Source organism: Maniola hyperantus, chromosome Z (genome assembly GCF_902806685.2).
Source record: "Maniola hyperantus chromosome Z, iAphHyp1.2, whole genome shotgun sequence".
Taxonomy (NCBI): Eukaryota; Metazoa; Arthropoda; class Insecta; order Lepidoptera; family Nymphalidae; genus Maniola; species Maniola hyperantus.
This window is the reverse complement of record NC_048564.1, coordinates 10,899,262-10,922,096: the sequence shown is the minus strand read 5'-3', so window position 1 is coordinate 10,922,096 and position 22,835 is coordinate 10,899,262. Positions and strand designations below refer to the sequence as shown.

Sequence of the window (22,835 nt, the reverse complement as noted above, 5' to 3'; positions counted from 1 at the left end):
CATTAACCAACCATTACAAACCAACTATTACATCAAAAATTGTTGTAACGAACCCTCAATAATTATTCTTTCCTTGAGCCACGTGAGGGCGAAGCTGCGGGTAATAGTTAGCACAATAATAAATATAGTTTGTAAGCATTGATTTATAAACGGTTTTATTTATTACTTAATAATAACGAAATACCAATTTTAAAGGTAACTTTTTCTAGAGTGGCAACTCTGGTAATGTTTTGTCATTATAACCAACACCGGATATGAATTTAATCAAATAATAATTTATTAATTTAATAATTTAATCTACGATAAAGTCTTACAAAACTAATTTTGTATAAAAACTAACCAATTAAATTACTAAGTTTTGCATAGGTCACATTTCTAGACGCTTCCTAAAACATTCAGGTAATCCCACGCCGATGTTCTTTAGCACTAAGGTCTTTGTTCCGTAAGTACGTATCTCACTGCCATTCGCGGCATAAAGTCTATATTTACTATTCACTGAACTATCACACACAGATTTATAAGTTTTAGGCAGCACTGAAATGTTTGCTCCTGTATCGATCAAATATCGCATGCCATTGTCCTTATCTGTAACGCATAATCGGTGGTTCCCCAAGTCGACGCAGGTACCCACCGGTTCAACCTGCATCTCCATTAGTTTTCCGGATTTTTCTTCCAACTGCACGGCTGTTCGCAGCGGTTAGCTCTCTGCCTATATTTATAATGATGCACGCAGAGCCAGTCCGGGCTATCCGGGGTACGCCTGGACTTGCTGTATTCTCCCCCACGGGAACGCGAACGGCCACGGAACCCTCCGCGACCTCGCCTGCCTCGCCAGCTGTGTCTGCACCTGTCCATCTGGTCCAACCGCGCGGTGATTTTGGCTAACTGCGCCGCCATCGACGATGTTCCAGGTGTCTCTTCCCTCGCTGACACTTCTGCAACCGGTTGCGACTTCATGCTCTCCATCACCTTGTCTGCTATGACGGCCAACCGGTCCAAGTCTTTGGCCTCCGTTGCAGCCAGCACGCCTCGTGCTGCAGCTGGTAGCAGCTTCTGCCACAGTACGCTTAGGGTATCGTCGCTAATTTTACCCCTGGCCAGATCCTGCATCTTCCTGAGTAGATGGCTGGGTTTTGATCGCCCAGCTCCATTTCCCCGATGAGCTTCTGTATCTGGCGGATCGCCGACTCCTCGTACATGCCTAGCAAACTTTCCTTGAGCGCCTCGTACTTACGTTCCTCCGGCGGATTGACCAGGATGTCCGTCACCTGCTGAATAACCTCTTTGCCCAACTTGGATACCACGAGGTTAAACTTAGACGTGTCTCCTTGCTTCTGTGGTGCCAGTATAGCCTCGAGCTGGATAAACCATACTCTGGGTTGGTCGGTCCAAAATTCTGGGATCTTCGATGCGAGAGATATAGACGCCAGACTTGCGCCTTCCAGCTTCACCACCGTTGTTTGTTGTTGTGCCATCGTACAGGTCGTTGCAAAAGTATACCGTCCTTTTTTCTGACTGATAAGGAAGGACTTAATACTACGGCGGGCGAGGAACAACTGAGACTGCTCACGCTATTTCTTGCGCATATATTGTAAGCTGATAGCATCACATTTGCTTATAGCATCACATTTAAGTGGATCTCTTGAATCGAAAAAGTGAATTTTTCCATTTAAAATAAAATTAATATCTTTGCACCAGTTATTTATAAAAAATATGACAGTTTCCTTGGTCAAAAAATTAATAATTTTGTCTCTATGTGAGCTACATGATATAAAGTTAAAATTTTTATTCGATAATAGTATTACTTTTACGTATTCTTGTATTTTATTTTTATTACTTCTGTTTTTCAAAATTTCAATTACGTGATTTCGATCTCAGCGAAGCAATCAAAAATGTTTCTCGTTGGATAACATATCCATCCTTTGTCATTGTATTCGCTAATTTTAATATGTTTATGAAAAGCCTCCAGGTTCCTTACTTTTAAACACTTCAATGCATTCAGGACAACCTTTGAAAACTTTTATTTGCACATTTGTCACAAGCCATCCACTGCAATATGCTACTGCCGCACACCTCTCTACATCTGTCGGAGATTTGCCTTCAATTAGTTTATTTGTATTTATATTTTTAATGTTCAAATCATTAAAATCTATTTCTATGTTTTCTGTATTTTCTTCGTTACTCTTTTCGCTACTTTTTATAAGATTTTTTAAATTGTTTAGGCAAAAGTCCCCATCATTTTCACAATTTGCCCCGACAGAATGAGGAGATGTTAAATTATTTACCATTAACGTCTTACATGCTGCTTGAAACCCATATGCATTTGGCATATTGTTTGAATGGCCCTGTGCGATGAGGCGATGCTCTACAAAACCGCTACCTCTTTCTAAAGGTCGATGTACATTATTTTCTGCCGCGTAGGTACTGTATATTAGTGTTGAGTTTACTGGACGTCTAAAAAGTTGAATATTTTCTTTTCTTTCTTTTATTTCTAGAGCATTATCCAAGAGCTATTAAACAACTTATATATTGTAAGTCTTAATTAAAATAAAATTAATGGCAACACTTATTGCCATTGCCATCTTGACAAGTATTTATAATCGCTGTTGTTTTAAATGAGGGTTTATATTAAAAGAAGAATAAATGAAAAAGGTTTTTATATCTGATTTTTAATAGAAGAATAAAAACTTAGATGAATGACTACCTGGATGGATACTAAGCTCCAAATGCGTGTCAATTCATTTATGTGTGCGTGCGTCATCTTGTCACTGTGTGCACCCATCTACGGTTGGGACGACGAATTTTTTAAGGATATCGATATTACAGCTAAATTAATTCTCTATGTTCAGATGACGGAACACTTTCATTAAAAAACAGTAAATTTCTTCGAATATTTTTTATTTATAAATGCGAAAGTGTGTTTGTCCTTCCTTCACGCCCTAACTAAACAACCAATCGACTTGATTTTTGGCATAGATATATTTGAGAGGACGGAGAAGTAACAAAGGAAAGGTACTAATCCTCACGGACGAAGTCGCGGGCATCATCAGCTAGTACTTAGTATAAAAGGAAACACATTTTAATTAATTCAAATTTATTGGTTCTACTTCCCACCGCTTCAAATGTAGGTAGATAAGAAATGTGACTTTTAGGATCTTCTTTATACGTGAAACAAATCAGATCTAAGTTAAGATCAGCTGGCATATTATAGCTGCTCGATACTCTCTAGGATAGGATTTCCACACGCCACGGTCTTGCGCCAACACCATCCGACTCCCTGCGACTCTCTTTACAATCTGTTAAATGTGTGGCATTTCTAATTTCAGGACATTTTGGAAATCTACAAAAGTATGCAAATATTATAAAAACGATAAATTTGATTTTATCGATAATGTATGTACACACATCACTACAAATGAGGCCTAAAAAGAATGCATTAAATAAATATTAAATTACGCTATGAAACGTGATTTTGTTACTTTGTCACGGGATGATTACACTTATAATATGCAAATCTTTAATTTTCAGCGATTTTCGGAGTAAAAATCGCGGTTGGTAGCGACGAAATAATTATAAAGACTGACCCGTGAAAATACAATTCTGGAACTTTTACGCCTCCTTTCGTAGATCTGGATGCACAAAATACAGCTTCACACATTTTGTTTCCACTTTTTAGTGTAATTTTGACCCTGATTTATCTGATTTTTAAATATTTGGTAAAAATGTTGCATCAAACCCCAATGTTTTGTCTGCTTAAGGGGGCACCTGTCAACTATACTGGTCACTATTTTCACCGATAGAGCGACGCGCTTTTACACGAATGGAGGTTTCCTGAAAAAGACGGAGATAACAATACCTCTTTGACACATAGATGTACAAGAGCGGCAACAGTCAACACGTTATGGTTACCTCTATGTATACTATCTCTATGAATAAAAACTTGGGATTTTTAATAGATTATTGGAATGTTATCTGAACATAGAGATAGCATATGCATCTGAATGAGATAAAACCTTAAAGGATAAAACATGGTAAAAATTGGGTTAAAAGGAAATTATACTTACAAATTAAATAACAACTTCAAGACTTGTATTTCAGTTGTATTCGCAGTTTTTTTCCAGTTTCTAGTGTATCTTTAATCACAAGTTTCCTTTCTGGTCTATATCTACTCGTGTGTTTTGGCTCTATCAAAATATGAGAGCCTTGCTCCGGATTGGTTGCATATTGCCTTTCTAGAAGAGGGAGTTACCAACTATCCGTGATTCATAGGGATCTTGGTTCCATTGTCAAATCGGAATTGTTTACGTTATAACAACTAAACTATAATCACAGACTAAGACTAGTACATCGTGTTAAATACTGAAAGAGATCTTTTATAGACAATGCTAATGACTATTACATATAAAGGACCATTGTTTAGTAGGTAAGTATCTTAGCTGTGTTCGTTTGCTACTCTTTGTGCGCATGCGCGTGATTCGTGCATTTGCAGTTGCAAATGTCACTTGTCAAAGTCTCTGACTCACGAATTGGGCACACAACTCTTAAGTGTTTTTACTTGATAATATTAATGCATCAATTTTGCATATACTACCAACCAAAGAGAATGCATCAATTTTGCATATACTACCAACCAAAGAGTATGTAACCACTACGTTACTTTCATAATCTCAAAATATAAAAATATTAATATCTTTTTTTGGATGAATCCTGAAATGAAAAATCTTGGTGATTATGTTTAAGTAATGGACCCCCTGTGGTATTAATATTTTTTCCTACATAGACGCATTCAAGATAAAATTTTGTATGATCTTTGCCGATATTCATTAAGAAAAAATAATCTGTTGATCTTTTTTTGCGTTCGCCTGAAAGTAACTATGTCAAGCTAAGTGGAGCAGCTATAATGCTTCAAGGCTTAACATAAATCCAATTAGATAAATTGCATTAGCATTGGTTGCCTCGTATATTATAACAAACAGCCAGTGGATCTCTGTGTAGGAAGTGCTCTGTTTGTTTTCAAAAGTTGAAAGACATTAAATTAAAATGCCCAAAGACGATCCCGAAACTGCAGCTCTTAAAAAAGAGTTGACGGACCTTATCGCAAAATGCAAGGTAGGTGTTTGTAAATCATAAATTCTTGGTTGTTATAGTAGTGATACTAGGATAATATATGCAAATTATAATAATAATAGTCAAGATTTTCATTTCCATCTTTACATTTTACAAAACATGAAGTTTTTGTAAAAAATGTGGTTACTTATTTATATTATACAAACTTCATATATGCCTTGTGGAAGACTGGGTTTATTTTTTTGCTCAAGATGTTTTTTCCATGTTGATGTAAAGGTCACTACTACCGGTCGGTTTTTATTTGAGTGTGATACAATTCAGTATATTCTAGCAATTTCTTGACCTCCTTGGGAATAACCATATCAACTTAAAGGTCACTACTACCGGTCGGTTTTTATTTGAGTGTGATCCAATTCAGTATGCTCTAGCTATTTCTTGACTCCCCTTGGGAATACTGGAGGCATGTATAAACAACCAGCTGATTTTGAATTGGGTATTGCTAGCTTTTGAATAGGTTAGATACATAGGAAATTTGTATTTGTGTACTTTGTGATTTGCTGATTAAAATAGGTATCTACCTGGATCATTCATCATCAATGCCCTTTTCATTGCTTTATTGACATCTTGTTTGAGTACGGTCACGAGAATGTGATTCTGTCTAAAAGCTTTATTTCGAACCTGTAGGACGCTGCTTTCGAAATTTCCTAGTCAATTGCTTCATTGACATCTTGTTTGAGTAAGATCACGAAAATTTGATTCTGTCTAAATGCTTTATTTTAAACCTTTACGACAGCGCTCTCGAAATTTTCTAGTAAATTGCTTCATTGGTATCTTGTTTGAGTAAGGCCACGAGATTCTTTCTAAAGTCTTTATTTAGACACTTTAGGGCCCTGTTTTCGAAATTCACTTGTAAATTTTTATGCTGCTGACCTAAAAGTTATTCCTTAAAAAATTAGATGATGTTCACGACTTCGTCTGGGTGAATTTAGCTTTTGTTGGTAAGCTTTGCTTTAGGACACTGTTGCGGCGTTTGACCTGGGGTCAGCCACTGCATTTTCCGCTTACGATTATCGTAAAGAATCCATTTTTCATCACATGTCACAATTCGATCCAATATTCCTTCATTTCTGTATCGATTCAACAAGGCAACGCAAGTTTCAACACGCGTTTCTTTCTGCAGATCAGTCAAATCATGAGGCACCCATTTTTCATATTTTTTTATTTTATTGATTTGACGCTAATGAGTCAATATTGTTGGTAAGGTAACGTTAAACCATGCCGCTAATTCCTGGGTAGTTTGGCTCGGATCGGCTTCCACCATCTCTTTCAAATCATTGTTATTCACCTGTGTGGGCGGTCTTCCACGTGGTTCGTTCTTCAAATCGAAGTTTCCATCACGAAAGCGTTTAAACCAAAATAGCACAGTGCGTTCATTAGCAGTCCCCTCTCCAAACGCAACATTAATATTGCGAGCTGGTTCTGCCGCGTTAGTTCCGCGTCGGAATTCGTATTCAAAAATCACACGAATTTTCGAAGTATCCATCTTTATTGTCTAAGCTGAATAAAAAAAGCAACTGAAAATTGATAATCGAATGTTGCACATTTTTTTAAAGAAGAACTAACCGAACCGTATGAAAAAAGTTTCACTCAAAAATCTCAAACCATGAAGGTTCTATGTCAATTCGAAGTACCTATTACAATAAAACGGCAATTTCATACTTTAACCCCTATTATTATTGTGAGGAGATTACACATGATAGAGTATCATCTTTCTTAACCTAGTGCCAACTCTTGGCACTTGGCGAGTTTTTCACTAGGTATCAAACATCATCTACATAAGTGCTGCGCTGCTCAAGTTCAAACTCAATGGCTTTGCGGTAAGCGTCGTTTGCTTCTGCTTGTTGCGACGAGATAGGCCTCTCGATTGAAACTCAAGGTTTCTCTGACGACGAGCGTATAGTATCAATGCTGATCATCTTTCTAAACCTAGTGCCAACTTATATCAGCTTGGCAAGTTTTTCACTAGGTATCAAACATCATCTACATAAGTGATGCGCTGCTCAAGTTCGTGTTCGATGGCTTTGCGGTAAGGTAAATAAAATTTACATATATTATATTTGTTAAAAAATTTAAGGTGCTCTTGCGAAGCTTCGCTGTTTTTTTATGTTACTTTTTGTAAAAAGTAGACCAGTTAGTGTTTCTGTGGAAAGTCTGTTTCTTAAATGGTTTCTTGTTTGTTTATTAGATTCTGCATGCTTATCCAAAACCCTTTTATATCCACCACATCTCAAGTCAAATTTACATGAACTGCAATAAAAATAGTAATGCCATTTGGTGCTTCGTTTAACCCAACCTGAATGAAACCCATACTTTTTGTCTTTGTCCCACAACTTTTAGTACTTTTGTTCGCAATGCAGGTTTCTTGCTTTTTACTCGTAGTGGGAGTAGCAACATTCGGTTATGTTTCTATGCTACATAGATTACAAACTAAGGAATATATTGGTTGTAAACAATCGTCACCCAACTAAATAAAATGATAACTAGCACGGGTAATGTGTTTTGCCCCTAGATGATGCCCCCATTTACATCGGTCAAGTTAGTCAGTAAAGTCAGTTGTATCAGCGTTTTCGAAATTCATCCCCTACCCCTTTGCGTAATGCAGGTACGGGTGCGGGATATTTTCTGAGATGTTGCTGATGAGAAATTCCATTTCACCATCCCAAAAGACTCTTTTCTTTTCTAATTTATTTTCGTAATTGCAGGCGGAACAAGAAAAGGTGGCCGACACGAAGCTCGCAGAGAAATGTGGAGATATGGGTGACGTTCAAAAGATACGTTTCGTGTCTAAGAAAACTTTGAAAGGACACATCAATAAAGTTAACTCTGTACATTACAGCGGTGATTCTAGGTAACAACAAAAAGATATTTGACAGAGCTAGGTTTTTTATTTTTAGGGTTCCGTACCTCAAAAGGAAAAACGGAACCTTTATAGGATCACTTTCTTGTCTGTCTGTCGGTCTGTCCAGAAACCTACAGGGTACTTCCCGTTGACCTAGAATCATGAAATTTGGCAGATAGATAGGTCTTGTAGCAGACATTCGGGAAAAAATCTGAAAATCGTGAATCACACAAAAAAAATTAAATTGTGGTCATGAACTAATAATGAGTATTTTCAATTTTCGAAGTAAGATAACTAAGTAGGTATATCAAGTGGGGTATCATATGAAAGGTCTTCACCTGTTCATTCCAAAACAGATTTTTATCTATTTTTATGAATCATAGTTTTTGAATTATCGTGCAAAATGTCGAAAAAATACGACTGTAGTACGGAACCCTCGTTCCGGACTCGCACTTCGAAGAATATCTATCTTCATTCATTTTTGTATACACCGTAGCAGAGTCTAAGTTGAATGGAAGCTTTATTATAACTTACCCAACTTAAGGAATTTTTTGTTAGCACTTAGCAGTTTGATCGTTTCAGGCACTGTGTGACGGGCTCCTTGGACGGTAAACTTATAATCTGGGATACATGGAGCGGCAACAAGGTGCAAGTAATACCTTTACGCTCCGCTTGGGTCATGAGCGTCGCATTCGCCCCTTCGGGAAATTTTGTTGGTACGAGTAAATGTTTTCTTGTTTTGTGTTGCAAACTGTTGGAAATATTTTAATAGGCAAAATCTCACAAATAGTTTAACATCATCAATGATTCGTTTCTGGCTCCTTGGCCTCCCCCGACAAGTATGTATCGTTTTGACAGATTTACGTTTCGTTTTGACAGATTTACGTTTCGTCTAATTTTTGTTCCAACATTGTCACAGTTCACTCCATATACATTTACTCTTTGGTTCACTCTGACAGCATGTCACTTTGTTATCTCAAACTTGCAAGTACGTGCAAAATAAGAGACATAGTTATTTTTGTAGTTATTTAATTTATTTAATAGGTTCATACAATAAGTACTGAAGAAAAGTATAACAATGGATTACATGGCAATTAACTTGCCTAATATTACAAGACGTAACTTATGGAATATACTAATAAATAAAATTATTGAGCGACAGGCTGATCGTATTAGGGAGATTTTAAAAATGAAACAGGTTTTAATACCCCCCGTAATATGAACACCCTGTTTATTTTTGCATAAAAATTGCAAATTGATGGTAGGTAATGATATTATGAGATTTCCTTGAACTGCTTGAGACAAAATTCCCCCTCTGATTTCGTAAATTTTAAAGATGCATTGAATAATGTTCCCGACAGTCTCTATATATAGAACTCTCATGCTGTCTCTCAACAAACCCTCCTCATGAGGTTCCAAGAACCATGAGGAGCTTTCAATGTCCCATCTGGAAATCTGACTATACGAACCTTTTTAGAAATGTCATTTGATATTTTCCTGGGTACTCATTTCTACACCAGTAGCAGTAATAACGATTTCTATAAGGAACCTGATCTAATTCAACAATATCATTTTCTTCAATCAACCAATACTGATCAATTAATCCCTTCTCTGGATTTTGATGAAGACGTATAACAGATCTTGAGATTTCTGATCCCTTATACGTACCCCAGAAATCCCAAGTACATAGTGTTTCAATCTCCTCTTTCCAAATTAAAAGTCCCCACTCAGCTCTGGAATCTTGATCCAACTTCCAGATTGTGACCGTAACGGGGAGCTGTTCTTCTTCTGTATCCACAATGGTTGAGCAGTCGGGAGGAATAGGGAATGAGTGATAAGTAATGGACGAGTTTTCTCTGAAGATATACATGTCAGATAAAGGTTTAATGGTCTCATTGGTAAGCTTGATCAGAATTCCAGACGGATAGGAGATGTGATCACTGACAATAATTTCAGGAAAGACAAATCCTAGCATAATCAAATTTACCGAAATCATGATTTTAATGTTGGCATCGGACGATAAAAGACTATTTAGAAAGCTTTTTGACAAAAAACCTATACTACAAACTTGAGTATTATTATTTTTATTTTTTTATATAAGAGAATTGATTAAGGATGAATATATGTACGGTTTAAGAACTTTGAATAAGAATGATAAGTAGAAAAGAATAATATTCGATAATCATTTTGATTTATTTCCAAACAGGACGATGTGAGGATCGATGTTGTGTTCGTCTATGAGACACATGTAACTTGTCTTCTAATTCAGACTCTCCTTTCTCAATAACTCTTTTACACAATTTTAATATTGAAGGAATAACAAGAGCTAAAATGATACTAATCCCAACAGAGGCTCCTAGATGAATTAGTATTGGAGGAAGCTGAGACCAAAATGTGATTGGGTCTGATTGTGCCGAAGTTGAAGTTTTATATTTTTGGAACTCTGCCTCCGACCCATATAACTCTGAATCACTATATACACTCTGTGTATGACTGAGATCACGTGATAAAACTTGGTATTGACCGCGGTGATTTTAGCTAAGGCAAACTGGCCTTCAAGCTGCGCGAACCAAAGTTTTGGTTTCTCAGGCCAAAACGATGGAGTTTTAACACCGATCCGGAAAAGTTTAGAGTCAGTCGCGTTTTCACTCGCGCACTGTGTGTCCGACATTATTTAAAATTTTACGTAAAAATATTTAAAATTAAAATTAATTTACGTAATTACATATTTAAACACAAAAATTAAAAATGTTGATTTAAAATTGTCGGAAAGTCACCAATATGTGGAGTACCGTATGGGTCTTAGGACTCCGTCAGATTGTAAATAATACCCAAGTTATGTACATTATTTTAATTTATCCACATTATATACAAAGTAAAAAGTTACACTAAAAAGTTTGTATTTACAGAATGATAATTATTTACACGGAACAGAAGTGTTCTATTTTATTATTTTTTATTATTATTTTATTATCCAGAAGATGGACGCAGCGACCGCACGGGAAGGTGAAATAGAACGACTGGACATGGGGAATGTGGGAAAAGCCCTTTTATAGCTTTCCCTAATTCACCCTACTCCCTTACGCTTAACCCAGTAATTACCGGTTAATACCGGCGGCAAGCGACCAAGAATAGGTATACAGGTGCAATTCTTGGAATTTCGTTTGTTGCGAATTATCATTGTTTAACAACAAACAGTTGCGCGACGTCCTAACGCGGTCTAAAAATCCCACAGTTAGTTGGTCCCCACAGATACATTGAACTTAAATAAAATAATCAACTGTACCAGAATTTAAAATACCATACACGAAGTTGTGTAAGTGAGCGTGTTACGCTCATCGTGTGTTACTACTCCGCTGTGATATAAATAACGAACTTTTTCTTACTTACCTACATTTAGTTCAGTATTGTAGATTGTTAATCATAATAATTAATAAGTACATAATTGTTATTTAGCTTTTTAGTATTATAGCACTAAATTAATGTGTTACGTGTAGGTACCTATCTACTGTCGACGGCATTGGTGTACGGAAAAACTTATGATATAAACTGTTTTTTCCTTACTGCCCGTTATGTTCTCAGCATGTGGCGGTATGGACAACATGTGCACGGTGTACGATGTGAATAATCGTGACGCGACGGGGTCGGCGAAGATGGTCCGCGAGCTGGCCGGCTACGAGGGCTTCCTTAGCAGTTGCCGATTCCTCGACGACACGCACATCCTCACCGGCTCCGGGGACATGAAGATGTAGAGGCTATATTCTTTATGATATCTTATGCTTTTTTATTGCACCATCGGTAAGTGGCTATGTCTAAGCTGGAACCGGGATAAATTGGTGTGGAAGCTTTATACGAAACGGTTTCTAAATAAAACCAACCAAAGGGAAGAGCAATCAGCGGACGCAAATGCACTGCCAGAGCGGTTACGCGGTCAGACGTTGATTGCTACATTTAGTTATTAACTATTTTATTTCACAATCTCTATTCAAAAAACGGAGGAAGTTTTCAATACGGTGCTTATTTTTTAGTTGCGTCTGGGACTTGGAGGCGGGCAAGAGGGAAGTGGAATTTGATGCACATGCGGGCGATGTCGTCACCATTTCTTTAGCTCCCGGTAAATCTTTTATAACTTTTCAAGTTAATTGACGTCATATTATGTGCGTTGTTAAAAGCAAGTCCAAGCTCTTCAGCGCAAGTTTTCAAAAACCGCACGCATGTCACCAAGCTTGTCCGAATTTTTTTCAATTAGATTATTTACAACGTCATTGCTTACAATGAGATCTAATGACCTGGCTACGAATTTAGGCTTAGCGGGAAGCGGTGCGGTGTCGGCAGGCGTTGACGTGTGTCACGTCACGTACCAGTAGCGTTTTGCGGCAGCGACTACGGTGAAGGTTTTTAATAAGACATGGCGTTATCCAAAGTGGCTCTTTTTATCTTCAAAGCAGTTCATATTAAAGACTAGCTTATGCTCGCGACTTGGTCCGCGTGGACTACACAAATTTCAAACCCCTATTTCATCCCCTTAGGGGTTGAAGTTTCAAAAATCCTTTCTTAGCGGATACCTACGTCATAATAGCTATCTGCATGCCAAAGGAGATTGCCCATTTTCTTAGGAGCTTTGGGCCCCCCCTAATGTCACCATGGTTTTAATTTTATTGTGTAGACAAATAATTACCTTTTTATATTCTGCAAACGATTTTCATTTATTCACCCTGGTTATAAAGAAATCTTATTTTTTATGTTGCTGATATTAAGGTTATATTTAACTAGCTTATGCTCGCGACTTCGTCCGCGTGGACTACACAAATTGCAAACCCCTATTTCACCCCCTTAGGAGTTGAATTTTCAAAAATCCTTTCTTAGCGGATGCCTAGGTCATAATAGCTATCTGCATGCCAAATTTTAGCCCGATCCGTCCAGTAGTTTGAGCTGTGCGTTGATAGATCAGTCAGTCAGTCAGTCAGTCACCTTTTCCTTTTATATATTTAGATTAATACTTCTTCAAAATAAATGGATAATTACGGTTCTAACAGTAATTGTGGATATTTTCAATAATAGAGTGAAAGAAAAGTCGTAATAAAACATAACCGTAAAAAAATAACACATTTTTTTATAATTTATGTTAAGTTTTGACACGACGCCACAAAAGAGGGCCCGTTCACGGGCGATCTCCTTTCAGCCCGATCCGTCCAGTAGTTTAAGCTGTGCGTTGATAGATCAGTCAGTCAGTCAGTCACGTTTTCCTTTTATATATTTAGATAAGTAAAATTCCATCACTTTTAAATACTTAAATAAAATCTTTACATATGAAAGTTAAAACATGCAATCAACATAATACCTACATGATTAGAATTACTCTACGCCATACTTGAAGATAATCTGAAATTATGTGTATAGATTTCAACAGTATAATTCAGTTTGAAGCCGAAAAAGTATTTCACCATATTTTGTTATATTACAAATTTACCTTCTACTTTAAAGTAATTAATACTCATTTCATAAATTATAATTAATCGATTACTGATTAGAGTTCGACAATTTACCTCAAACGCTTTTTACATAGTACACACTGTTAAATATTGGGACGGGAAGGCACCAGGAATAATCAAATAACAAAACAGGAACACCTACTTTGTCTCCGGCGCTGCACTTGTGGATGCACTAGGGTTTTAGACTTCTTCTTCTGTACTTGCAGTCACACACTCTCGAAACACTTGCTGGCCAGCGGATAGTCTTATTCGGATGTTTAGGTCACATTTTAGCCCAAAACTTGAACTTTTGTCGGAGCGGCGTGGGCTCGCGTTCGAGTGCGATTCGCCATCTTGTATATGTTTCTCCGGTTGCGTTCCATTCCACGCGGCTCGTATTTTGGCGGGAATTTTGAATGGGAAAGGAGATAGATTAGATAAGATAAATGATATATTAAGAATAAAAATAAAAGAACCTGATCTGTTGTAACAAAAACCAAACACACACTACTTATAAAAACACTCAAATCGCTTTTTAGAAGATTTTGGGATTGGGTGGGATATTCTCAAGATCAGGATTCCACTTTATATCGGGTTCCATCTGCCGTCTTTTTCTGCTTTTTTTCTACTCTCTACAGCCGTAGGCTTCTATATTCTCTATCACGTTGACCGCCCCCATTTTACCGTTCTCGTCTAATACCGATTGCCGCCAGGAACAGCAGCAGTATCTTGGCCAAGATGATTTTCGCATCCTTGGGTGCAGTATGTGCTTCCCTTAGTGAAGACTACGTTTATGCATTAGCGCCTGACATTGACGGATGAGGTGTAGGTTACATCTTCTTTTTCTACTTCTGATTTGGCGGCGTATAGGGCTCGTCCAGACCCTGGAATTTTCAATGGAATGATCTCTGTATAAGGCACGAAAGAGTACTTTGGCAGTTTCCTCTCACGGTGACCAGCAGGTCGTCGGCGTATCCCTGGGAGTCGATGCGGAGTTCAGCCCACTTATACAGTAGTTGGTCAACGGCAAGGGTACACAGCAGAGGCGATAGGTTATAAATTAACATTTAGTTCCGAGCACACTCTCATAACGTTCACTGCTGCTACCAGCGCCAACATGTCGAAAATAAAATTGCTTCAAAAACAGGTCTAGATTAGTACTTGTTGCGTTAACGTGTTGATTAGAGGTCAGTGGGTTGATTGAATCCATTTTAAGTCAAATTATTGATCTAGTACTATGACAAACTCCGCATTTAGTAGATTCCTATATATTGGCGACCTACTTTCTAGGTACAATTTTGACATTCGATTCCACCGTACCTCGGAGAGCTCCTTGAGCCGTCGGTCCCAATTTTTGATAGTCGTTGAACCTAGGTGTCAGAATTAGAATTAGTCAAGTCGTAAGCAGAAGGATCTTGGGAAACCCGCATTATTAGGTATGCAAAACGACCGCAATCAATATGAGATAGTGGGAAAGGCTACGAGTAACAATATTTAAAGAAATGTACATACAATGACTGCTTTTTTGGAACCAAATGTATACCAACATACATCAATACAATAAAACATCCACACCCTCTCAAGGTCAATAACGTTGAGATTTTTCTTCGCTTCAATGTTAAATTGGCATCGGTGGTATATTTTTGAGTGATTTTTGATAGGCTCCACCTACTGCGATACGTTGTGCATGGCGCCATTTTTGAGTTTGATTTACATTTATGAAACATAAACTTTTATTAAAGTGAAATAAAGTTACAGAGTAAACCGTTCAAAAATGTTGTTTAGATAGATAATTGGCGCTAAAAAAACTAGCATAGGTAGTAGTGCTTACCTACTTATATTACTCTGAAATTACATTTCATTAGATATTGTTATTCGTACAGTCACGATCCTCAGCAATGAGGAATAAGACGCAGAGAACGAGATATAAATATTTACAGATATGAAGACCTACGTCACCGGCTCAGTGGACCGGACCTGCAAGCTTTGGGACGTGCGTGCTGAGAAAGCAAAGCAGACTTTCTTTGGACACGAAGCTGATGTCAATAGCGTTTGTGTGAGTAAATCACCATTGCCAAAACCAAAGACTTGCCTTAAGACCAAACCCCATAACGATGAGTTATTTTAATTTACCACTTTATATAAATAACTCATCTTTATATGTATAAGAAGTATAAGAAATTAATGTATTGTGAATCCGTTCGTTCGCTACGGTATGCGTTCACCCATCGTTCATCCGATTAAGTTAGAATTTTGTACAGTTATTGTCGACACTTGCTTTTTTGGTGTATTCTCGACAGACCGGGGTCTGATGGTATGCAGGCCTCGAGTCCAAGGCTCCTTGGCGGGCGTGTCCTCATAGGTAGCTTTGATTACCTGGACTATTTTTATCAGCCCTTTTCATAGAGAGCTAAGGTCGCGCCTGTTGAGCATAGGCCTTGAGATTGTCTAGCTTAATGGATCAGTTTCTCCGATGGTATCTGACATCAAATTCGGTCAAACCCTTATTCAAATGAAAAACTTTTTCACACACACACACACACACACATACCTATATGTGTGCCATTAGCCTTAGGATTGAAAGTGGAGTGGACCGTGGATTATACTTGCTGTCTTCCAACGCCTTGGTTTAGACAGGTCCCTGAATATTTCATTGTGACTTTGTGACTCACTGATCACCAAGATCATCCTCCACAGTAATATCAAAGTCTGGTCTAAAAGGTGTCACTTCTTGCTCAAGGAGTGGTATATTAGAGGAGATATCTTCCAGTATCTTTACAGTTCCTTACTGATCGTAGTTCATGATTGTTTCAGAGAGTATAATTGCTTTACTCGTTGTTGGCTATAATCATCATAGGAGATATTTTCTTGTATATTCAGTGGTATAGCAGTATAAACTGTATTTTCAGAAGCTGCATTAATCGCTTGAAACTATCAATAATGATTGTGATATTTGTTTGGTTCTTCTTCTACAGTATTGTTATTAAAATTCTTCAAAACCAAACGTTTGTTCAAGACCTCCGAGCCTTCCACGGAAACTCGGAAGAACCTGCCTTACAGAAACGATGCTACCAGCCGCACGATCACGAGTGGTAGGTTGGCCGAGAGGAGCGAAGGTCTTCTCGATGTTAAGGAAGACCTCGACGGTGCAGTATTGCTAGCTGGAACTATACTTACCTTAAAAGGACGACGCACCAGCGTCGTAGAATGGGTGCTGCGAAAGCCGAACTGTTCGGCCCGCGGGCGTAGACGCTTAGCGATGTGCGGCAGGAGGGTTGCTTTCTGACTTTCTTTTCCCGCTTTATGGATGGTAATCACCTTCCCCATGCTTTTATGAGTCTGGGAAACGGGCGGTGCGGAGAATACCGTTATAGAATCTCCTCAGAAACTTAATTTGAGAAAAGTAGGCTCATATCTGTTGGTAGGTTAGTCGCAGTTTCTTGCAAATGGACCCTAACTACCAAGAGTCCTTTGTAAATCAAACTAATTCCTAATTTCTCCTATAAAAAAAGCATTGGTTTTCGTTTTTCATTTAAAAATATATTTTTTATGACTGTCCCATATATTACAGAAACAAAAACCATTCAATTATGCATAGAATTCATCATTTTATTACCTACATATTTTTGTATAACTTACGAACGATTTCAGGCACCCGATTTCGCACATCTCCTTTGCAATATGTCCATCGCATGTCATTGAGACGACATAAACATTTACCCTTTCGTTCTTCTGTCAAAGTGTTGTACATGTTACCATAGCATAAACTAAATTAATTTTGAAGAGTTCATTGATTCTTACAAGAAGGATCCATTCCATCATCAAGAAATCCATTGTTTGTAAAGCCTAAGAAGAATTTTGCTCAATTTTGTGGATGTAAATTATCTGGCTCTCAGTGCTATTACTATATTATCAATTTATCATGCACAGAGTACAGACGCCATCACTTACACTTTTGTTATCACAACGCGGAATAAATAAAAGGATGGTGTTGAAAAAAATAGCACAACATTGACATTAACTAATGAACGCTCCTAATATATCAATAAACCGACTTATAACTCCCTTCTGCAACAAACCTTTTATACCTCCACTTGTTTCTAGTACCATCCCAGCGGTCAGGCATTTGCGACCGCGTCTGAAGACAAGACGGCCCGTCTATTTGACATTCGCAGCGACCAACAGATCGGCCATTATACGCCACCGGGCAGCTGCGGTTTCACCAGCTGCGGTAAGTGTAAATTATTACACTGAATTTTACCGTGAATCGAAATGCGACCACAGCGCTCACAACTACACTAGGAAGACTGTGACTGACTAGAAAAAGTGTGAATATAGGCTGAAATACATTGGCAGTACACCAGACCATAAAGAAAATCTATGTTTAGAAATACACTATCAACACTTTGACACTTCGCGGGGCGTGACGTAGGGTGTTGGCAAAGTCTTTATGGCACAGTAAAATTGAACTCTAACCTAAATCTACCCTTGTCAACTGTCAACACCGCACGTGCACATAGCCTTGAGCCTAAGTCACTGCACGTAAGCAATTGTTCGTAAATGATAGACGCGTGTGGTCTCTTTGCAGGTTTGTCGCTGAGCGGACGTTATTTGCTCGCCGGTTCGGACGATAACTCCGTACATTCTTGGGATACTTTGAAAGTAGTCCATACAGGTATTACTTATTGTTTTTCTTCTCCCTACGTATGATAATTACATTCTTCGTCACTCCTCTTCACACGACTTCGTCCACGTGAATTAAGATTTTTAAAGATCCCATAGGAACTCTTAGATTTTCTGGAGATGTCATTTTCTAGGCCTCTCTATATCCATGCGCGATCCGTTGTTCCCTTGCAGTGTGATTAAAGAACATAACAACAAATACTTTTTGCGTTTGAATAATAATTCTTCTTAGTTATCTTGGTAGACTGGTCGTGGTCGTCATTTTATGTAGTGGGTAGTTTGTCAATCCTTCTCTACTCCCTGTTTGCCTCTGCAAAATGCTAATCAAGTCTCAAGTACCCGCTTGTAGGTATAACAATGAAAGGAAGATTGTAGGTCTCTTGCCCGTGCATGGCCGCTCTAATTTTATGTAAATCATAAGGGTTGGACGATGGAGAAGGAAGTTGGAAAGCATACCTCTCCATCGCTACTTAAAGCGTATTTTTTTAATTATAAACATTAATTGTATTATATTTATAGGTACTCTGACCGCGCACGAAAACAGAGTGACTTCCATCTCTATGGCTCCGAACGGGATTGCTTTGGCCAGCTGCTCCTGGGACCAGAGTGTCAGGGTTTGGGGCTAGAAACTCAAATAGTACAGTGTAATTTAATTAATTTAATTTTATTTAAATAATAGATAACACTTACAATATACATATTCTACATTTACCACATGACATAACTATAACACACACATTAAAATGCACAGTGATAAAACACTTTGCCATAAACCGCGGTGACATGTTTTTTTTTAAATAATGGTTTTTAACTTTTAAAGAATATAAAAAGTGTTGTGTTTGTGGTATCGCCAGTAGTAGGTACTAAGTATGAACAGTCGAGCAGACCCGACGCGACTTGCCGACCACACACCACCGGATCCCGATCCAGGTTAACGTGTATTTGATTGGGGGGTTGCCGTCCGATGAATTAAGGCGAGTCACTGAGGCTAAGCGGAAAAAACTGGTTCGCTAGATCAAATGTTTTAGGTATTTACTATTAATTAATAACGGCATTGCTAAAAATATACAATATACCTAAAGACATTGTCTAAGGAATCTGCTAATTTGATACATAATACTTCACTCGTTCAAATAAAATCTTGAAAGAAGCTAAAATAAAAGTCTAAAACGAATTATTTAATACTAAAATTTCTGACTTGGCACATAGTTTTTACATGGAAATATTTGTCTTTAAGTACTACAGAGAACCTGCTAAATTTTAGTTTCAACAGGACTTTTATAATTTATTAAATTCAAACGTTTGAAACACTTTTTGACGTTGCCAAGCGGTTTAATTACAAGCCGCACTGCCCGCTCCGGTGAGTCGCCCAGGCGTGGCGTCTTGTGTTGTAAATGTTCAAGGTGTACGTGTTATCGGGCTGTTAACCATGTCGTGTGTGGTGGAATGTTGCGAAGGAGTTTCTAACCATACCATCTATTTTTATATAATTATAATATGTTTGCTAATTGATTGAACATGTCTCGTTAGACGCCGGAATCAAATATCTTTAATATAAATGCTATATTTTTTAGATAATTTTTCAATGTTAATGATATATTCTGATGTTGCTTTTAAAAAGTTACTTTTTTACTAAAGGTAAATATAAAATTTGTACCATGACATGAGTAGGGTACATAATACATTGATTGTCGCTATTTACTCGTATTTTTAAATTAATGTAATGATTTATTATTCAGAAATATATTACGATACGTAGGTACCTATTTATACTTATCTACTTATTAATAAAGATTGATATCAAACTATTGTTTTATTAACCACTAGCCAGACAAATACCTTTAGCCTTTCGTAGTTGTAAGTATTCAAATTAATTAAATATCACTTGGTTCGTCGTAGAAAGAAAACATCGTGAGGTAAACCCGCAATCTGAGAGTTCTCTATGGAGCCCGCGCTCAGTAGTGAGCCGGTGAGGGTTGTTCATGATGATGATGATGACAGTACCGTGGTAGCTGATAGTCTAAAACACACCACATTATCCAAACTATTTGTGCAATTTTGCCTACCAAGTCAATGTGTATTTTGACAAGAGTCGTTCCATCTGACTGCATTAGTCAGCCAATTTAATTCTATTTCTTATTTACTGTTAGATAAGAGCTAATATTATAAATTCGGTGTACTGCTGAAAAAAAGGAACTAGCCTAAACTTTACTTAATAGTAAGAGTCGTGATATAGGTAATATGAGAGATTTAATATTGGAGCTCGACACATGGAATCCGTGTATCTTTGGCATTTTTAAATACTATAGTTATCGTCTAGCCTCTAAACGAATTTGAGCTCCATTATTAAATGTCTAAGGAATGTGTAGAGCCGATAAGCTCGTCTCTCCTGCGCTGCCGTCTCCGCCAGAGCCGGTGCCCGCGGCGCAAGTACCTGCCGCAGGGGTCCATGCACTGGGCGTAGTGTCTTCATCTTCCTGATTAAACAATCATCATAATAAATCTTATTGCAAGAGGTGCGTTCGCCGCGATATTGTTGCTTGGTCATCACGGTATTGACCCGTCCATTAACCATCTTCTCATACAAAACATGGTCAGGGAAACTTACCTTACACGCTTATGCACGTTACGTTTCCATTGTTTTTCATTGCGGATCCATTTTCTTCCTATATTATGCTGCACTGAGGCAATATTAACCCCATTTTGCGTTCTTTTACTATTAAAAATCAATAAAATAACGGGACGAAATGTTCAAGAAACAGCACGCGGACGTTAACTAACACATCCCGGCTCTGTGATTGGTCGCGGCGGGATACAAGCGCTTTTGTTACTACATTAAATAATAGAAGCGTTTTTGCACCTCACCGAGAATTTCAAATTGAATTTAGTATGAGATAGAGACGGCTTTGCACGTATGTAATTATGAGAGGTCACAGACAAACATGCAATGTGCCATTAATCTAAAAACGTGTTGGGTAAAAAACTGGACAGAGGCGCTTTTGAATCTATACCCCCAAGACCAAAAAATTGAGTGGGATTCTTATCAATTCTTACCAACCTGAATTTTGCCAATAAGATTACACCTAGGCATATTCATATTAAAAATCAAATTATGAAAGTTAGGTTAGCTACTCAATTAGGGTCAGGTTGGCAACAATGGTTAGGGCGGACACAATGGATCACTCGTTAAAAGTGTGAAAGCAATAGCCGTATTTGTTGTCCCTTACACTCTTCGCTTCTACTCGGCAACCGAACTCGACCGACCTAGTCAGTGTGCGTCGGCGGTCAGGTATTGTTGCGCTGTATAGTGTTTATTGTTTTCGATCAAAAAAATATACATTTCAAGGTAAGTTTTGCTTCTTTATAACATATTTTCTAATTGCTATAACTTAGTGCTGGTATACGTGCCGTAAAAGGTATTAAATTAACTTTAACAATATTATGTACGCAGATATCTGAATGTTCGTTTCAGATGCCACGTCCAGAAAAGGCTCGAACAAGAGGAAATACTACCGCAGAGAATATGAAACAAGCAATAACAAGAATCCAGTTGGGTGAAAGTCTCCGCATAGTTTCAAAAACAACTGGAATTCCTTTTACGACTTTAAGACGCTATTATCTTAAATCTAAAGAAGAAGGCACAATTAACATCCGATTGGTACCCAATTATGAAGTGAACAGAGTGTTTAGTAGAGAACAAGAAGATATTCTTAGCGATTATTTTAGGCACTGTGCTCTACTGTTCTATGGGTTAAACACAAAAGAATGTAGGAAAGTAGCCTATCAAATGGCTGAAATGAACAATCTTAATATTCCTCAATCATGGCCATGGGTAACAAATCAAATGGCAGGCAAAGATTGGCTTAAAGGTTTTCGCAAAAGACATTCAGAGTTAAGTTTACGCAGACCAGAGCCATGCAGTCTTGCGAGAGCCACTGCATTCAATAAAATTAATGTCAAATCAATTTTACGATAACCTCGAAAATTTAATAAAAAGAAATCCGGCATTTTCAGACGGAACTAGAATTTTCAATCTCGATGAGACGTCTACCACTACCGTCCAAAAACCTCTCAGAGTTATTGCGCTGAAAGGACATAAAAGTTTGGGAAAGGTAACAAGTGGTGAAAAGGGCACGCTAGTAACAACCTGTTGCATAATTAGTGCAAGTGGGTCCGCGTTACCACCCATCATGGTTTTCCCAAGGAAAAATTTCAAAGCTTTTATGTGTAAAAATACTCCCACAGGAACACTTGGCTTAGCATCTTCGACAGGCTGGATGAATTCAGATTTATTTCCAGATGTTATTAAACATTTTATAAAGCATACAAATTCATCACCAGAGAATCAAAGCATACTGATTTTAGATAATCACGAATCGCATCTTTCCATCGCAGCGTTAGATTTGGCCAAAGCTTCAGGGGTGCATGTGCTGACCCTGCATCCCCATACCTCAGGAAAATTACAGCCCCTGGATGTCGGCATATTCGGGCCATTCAAGTTATTTTACAATGCTGCAATAGAATCATGGATGTTAAGAAATCCCGGAAAACCTGTCACTATCTATGATATTGGAGAACTTGTTGGGGTGGCTTTACTTAAAGTGATGACCCCATCTAATATAACGATTGCATTTAAAAAATGTGGAATATTTCCATTTGATAGATTTGTTTAAAATCTAATTGCATCGGACAATGAAGGTAAAAGCCCAAGGGTA

The 22,835-nt window shown here is 37.8% G+C and overlaps 1 protein-coding gene and 1 pseudogene across 1 annotated transcript; one reads left to right on the top strand and one right to left on the bottom strand.

Moving 5' to 3' along the window:
• Nucleotides 1-495: 495 nt before the first annotated feature.
• LOC117995755 (uncharacterized) lies at nt 496-1,475 on the bottom strand (annotated as a pseudogene).
• Nucleotides 1,476-4,950: 3,475 nt separating this feature from the next.
• Nucleotides 4,951-19,925, top strand: Gbeta76C (guanine nucleotide-binding protein subunit beta-2). Its single transcript, XM_069508585.1, has 9 exons — nt 4,951-5,109; nt 7,830-7,975; nt 8,549-8,682; nt 11,549-11,714; nt 11,995-12,080; nt 15,378-15,493; nt 17,542-17,668; nt 18,026-18,112; nt 18,640-19,925. The coding sequence occupies exons 1-9, from the start codon at nt 5,041-5,043 to the stop codon at nt 18,744-18,746; spliced, it is 1,038 nt and encodes a 345-aa protein (XP_069364686.1). The 5' UTR covers nt 4,951-5,040; the 3' UTR covers nt 18,747-19,925.
• Nucleotides 19,926-22,835: the final 2,910 nt, after the last annotated feature.

Excerpts from the sequence above, each read along its gene's own strand:
- Gbeta76C (XM_069508585.1), top strand. The coding sequence starts at position 5,041 with ATGCCCAAAGACGATCCCGAAACTGCAGCTCTTAAAAAAGAGTTGACG. Across the intron at positions 7,976-8,548 it reads CATTACAGCGGTGATTCTAG|GCACTGTGTGACGGGCTCCT; the intron begins GTAACAACAAAA and ends TGATCGTTTCAG. Across the intron at positions 17,669-18,025 it reads CTGCGGTTTCACCAGCTGCG|GTTTGTCGCTGAGCGGACGT; the intron begins GTAAGTGTAAAT and ends GTCTCTTTGCAG.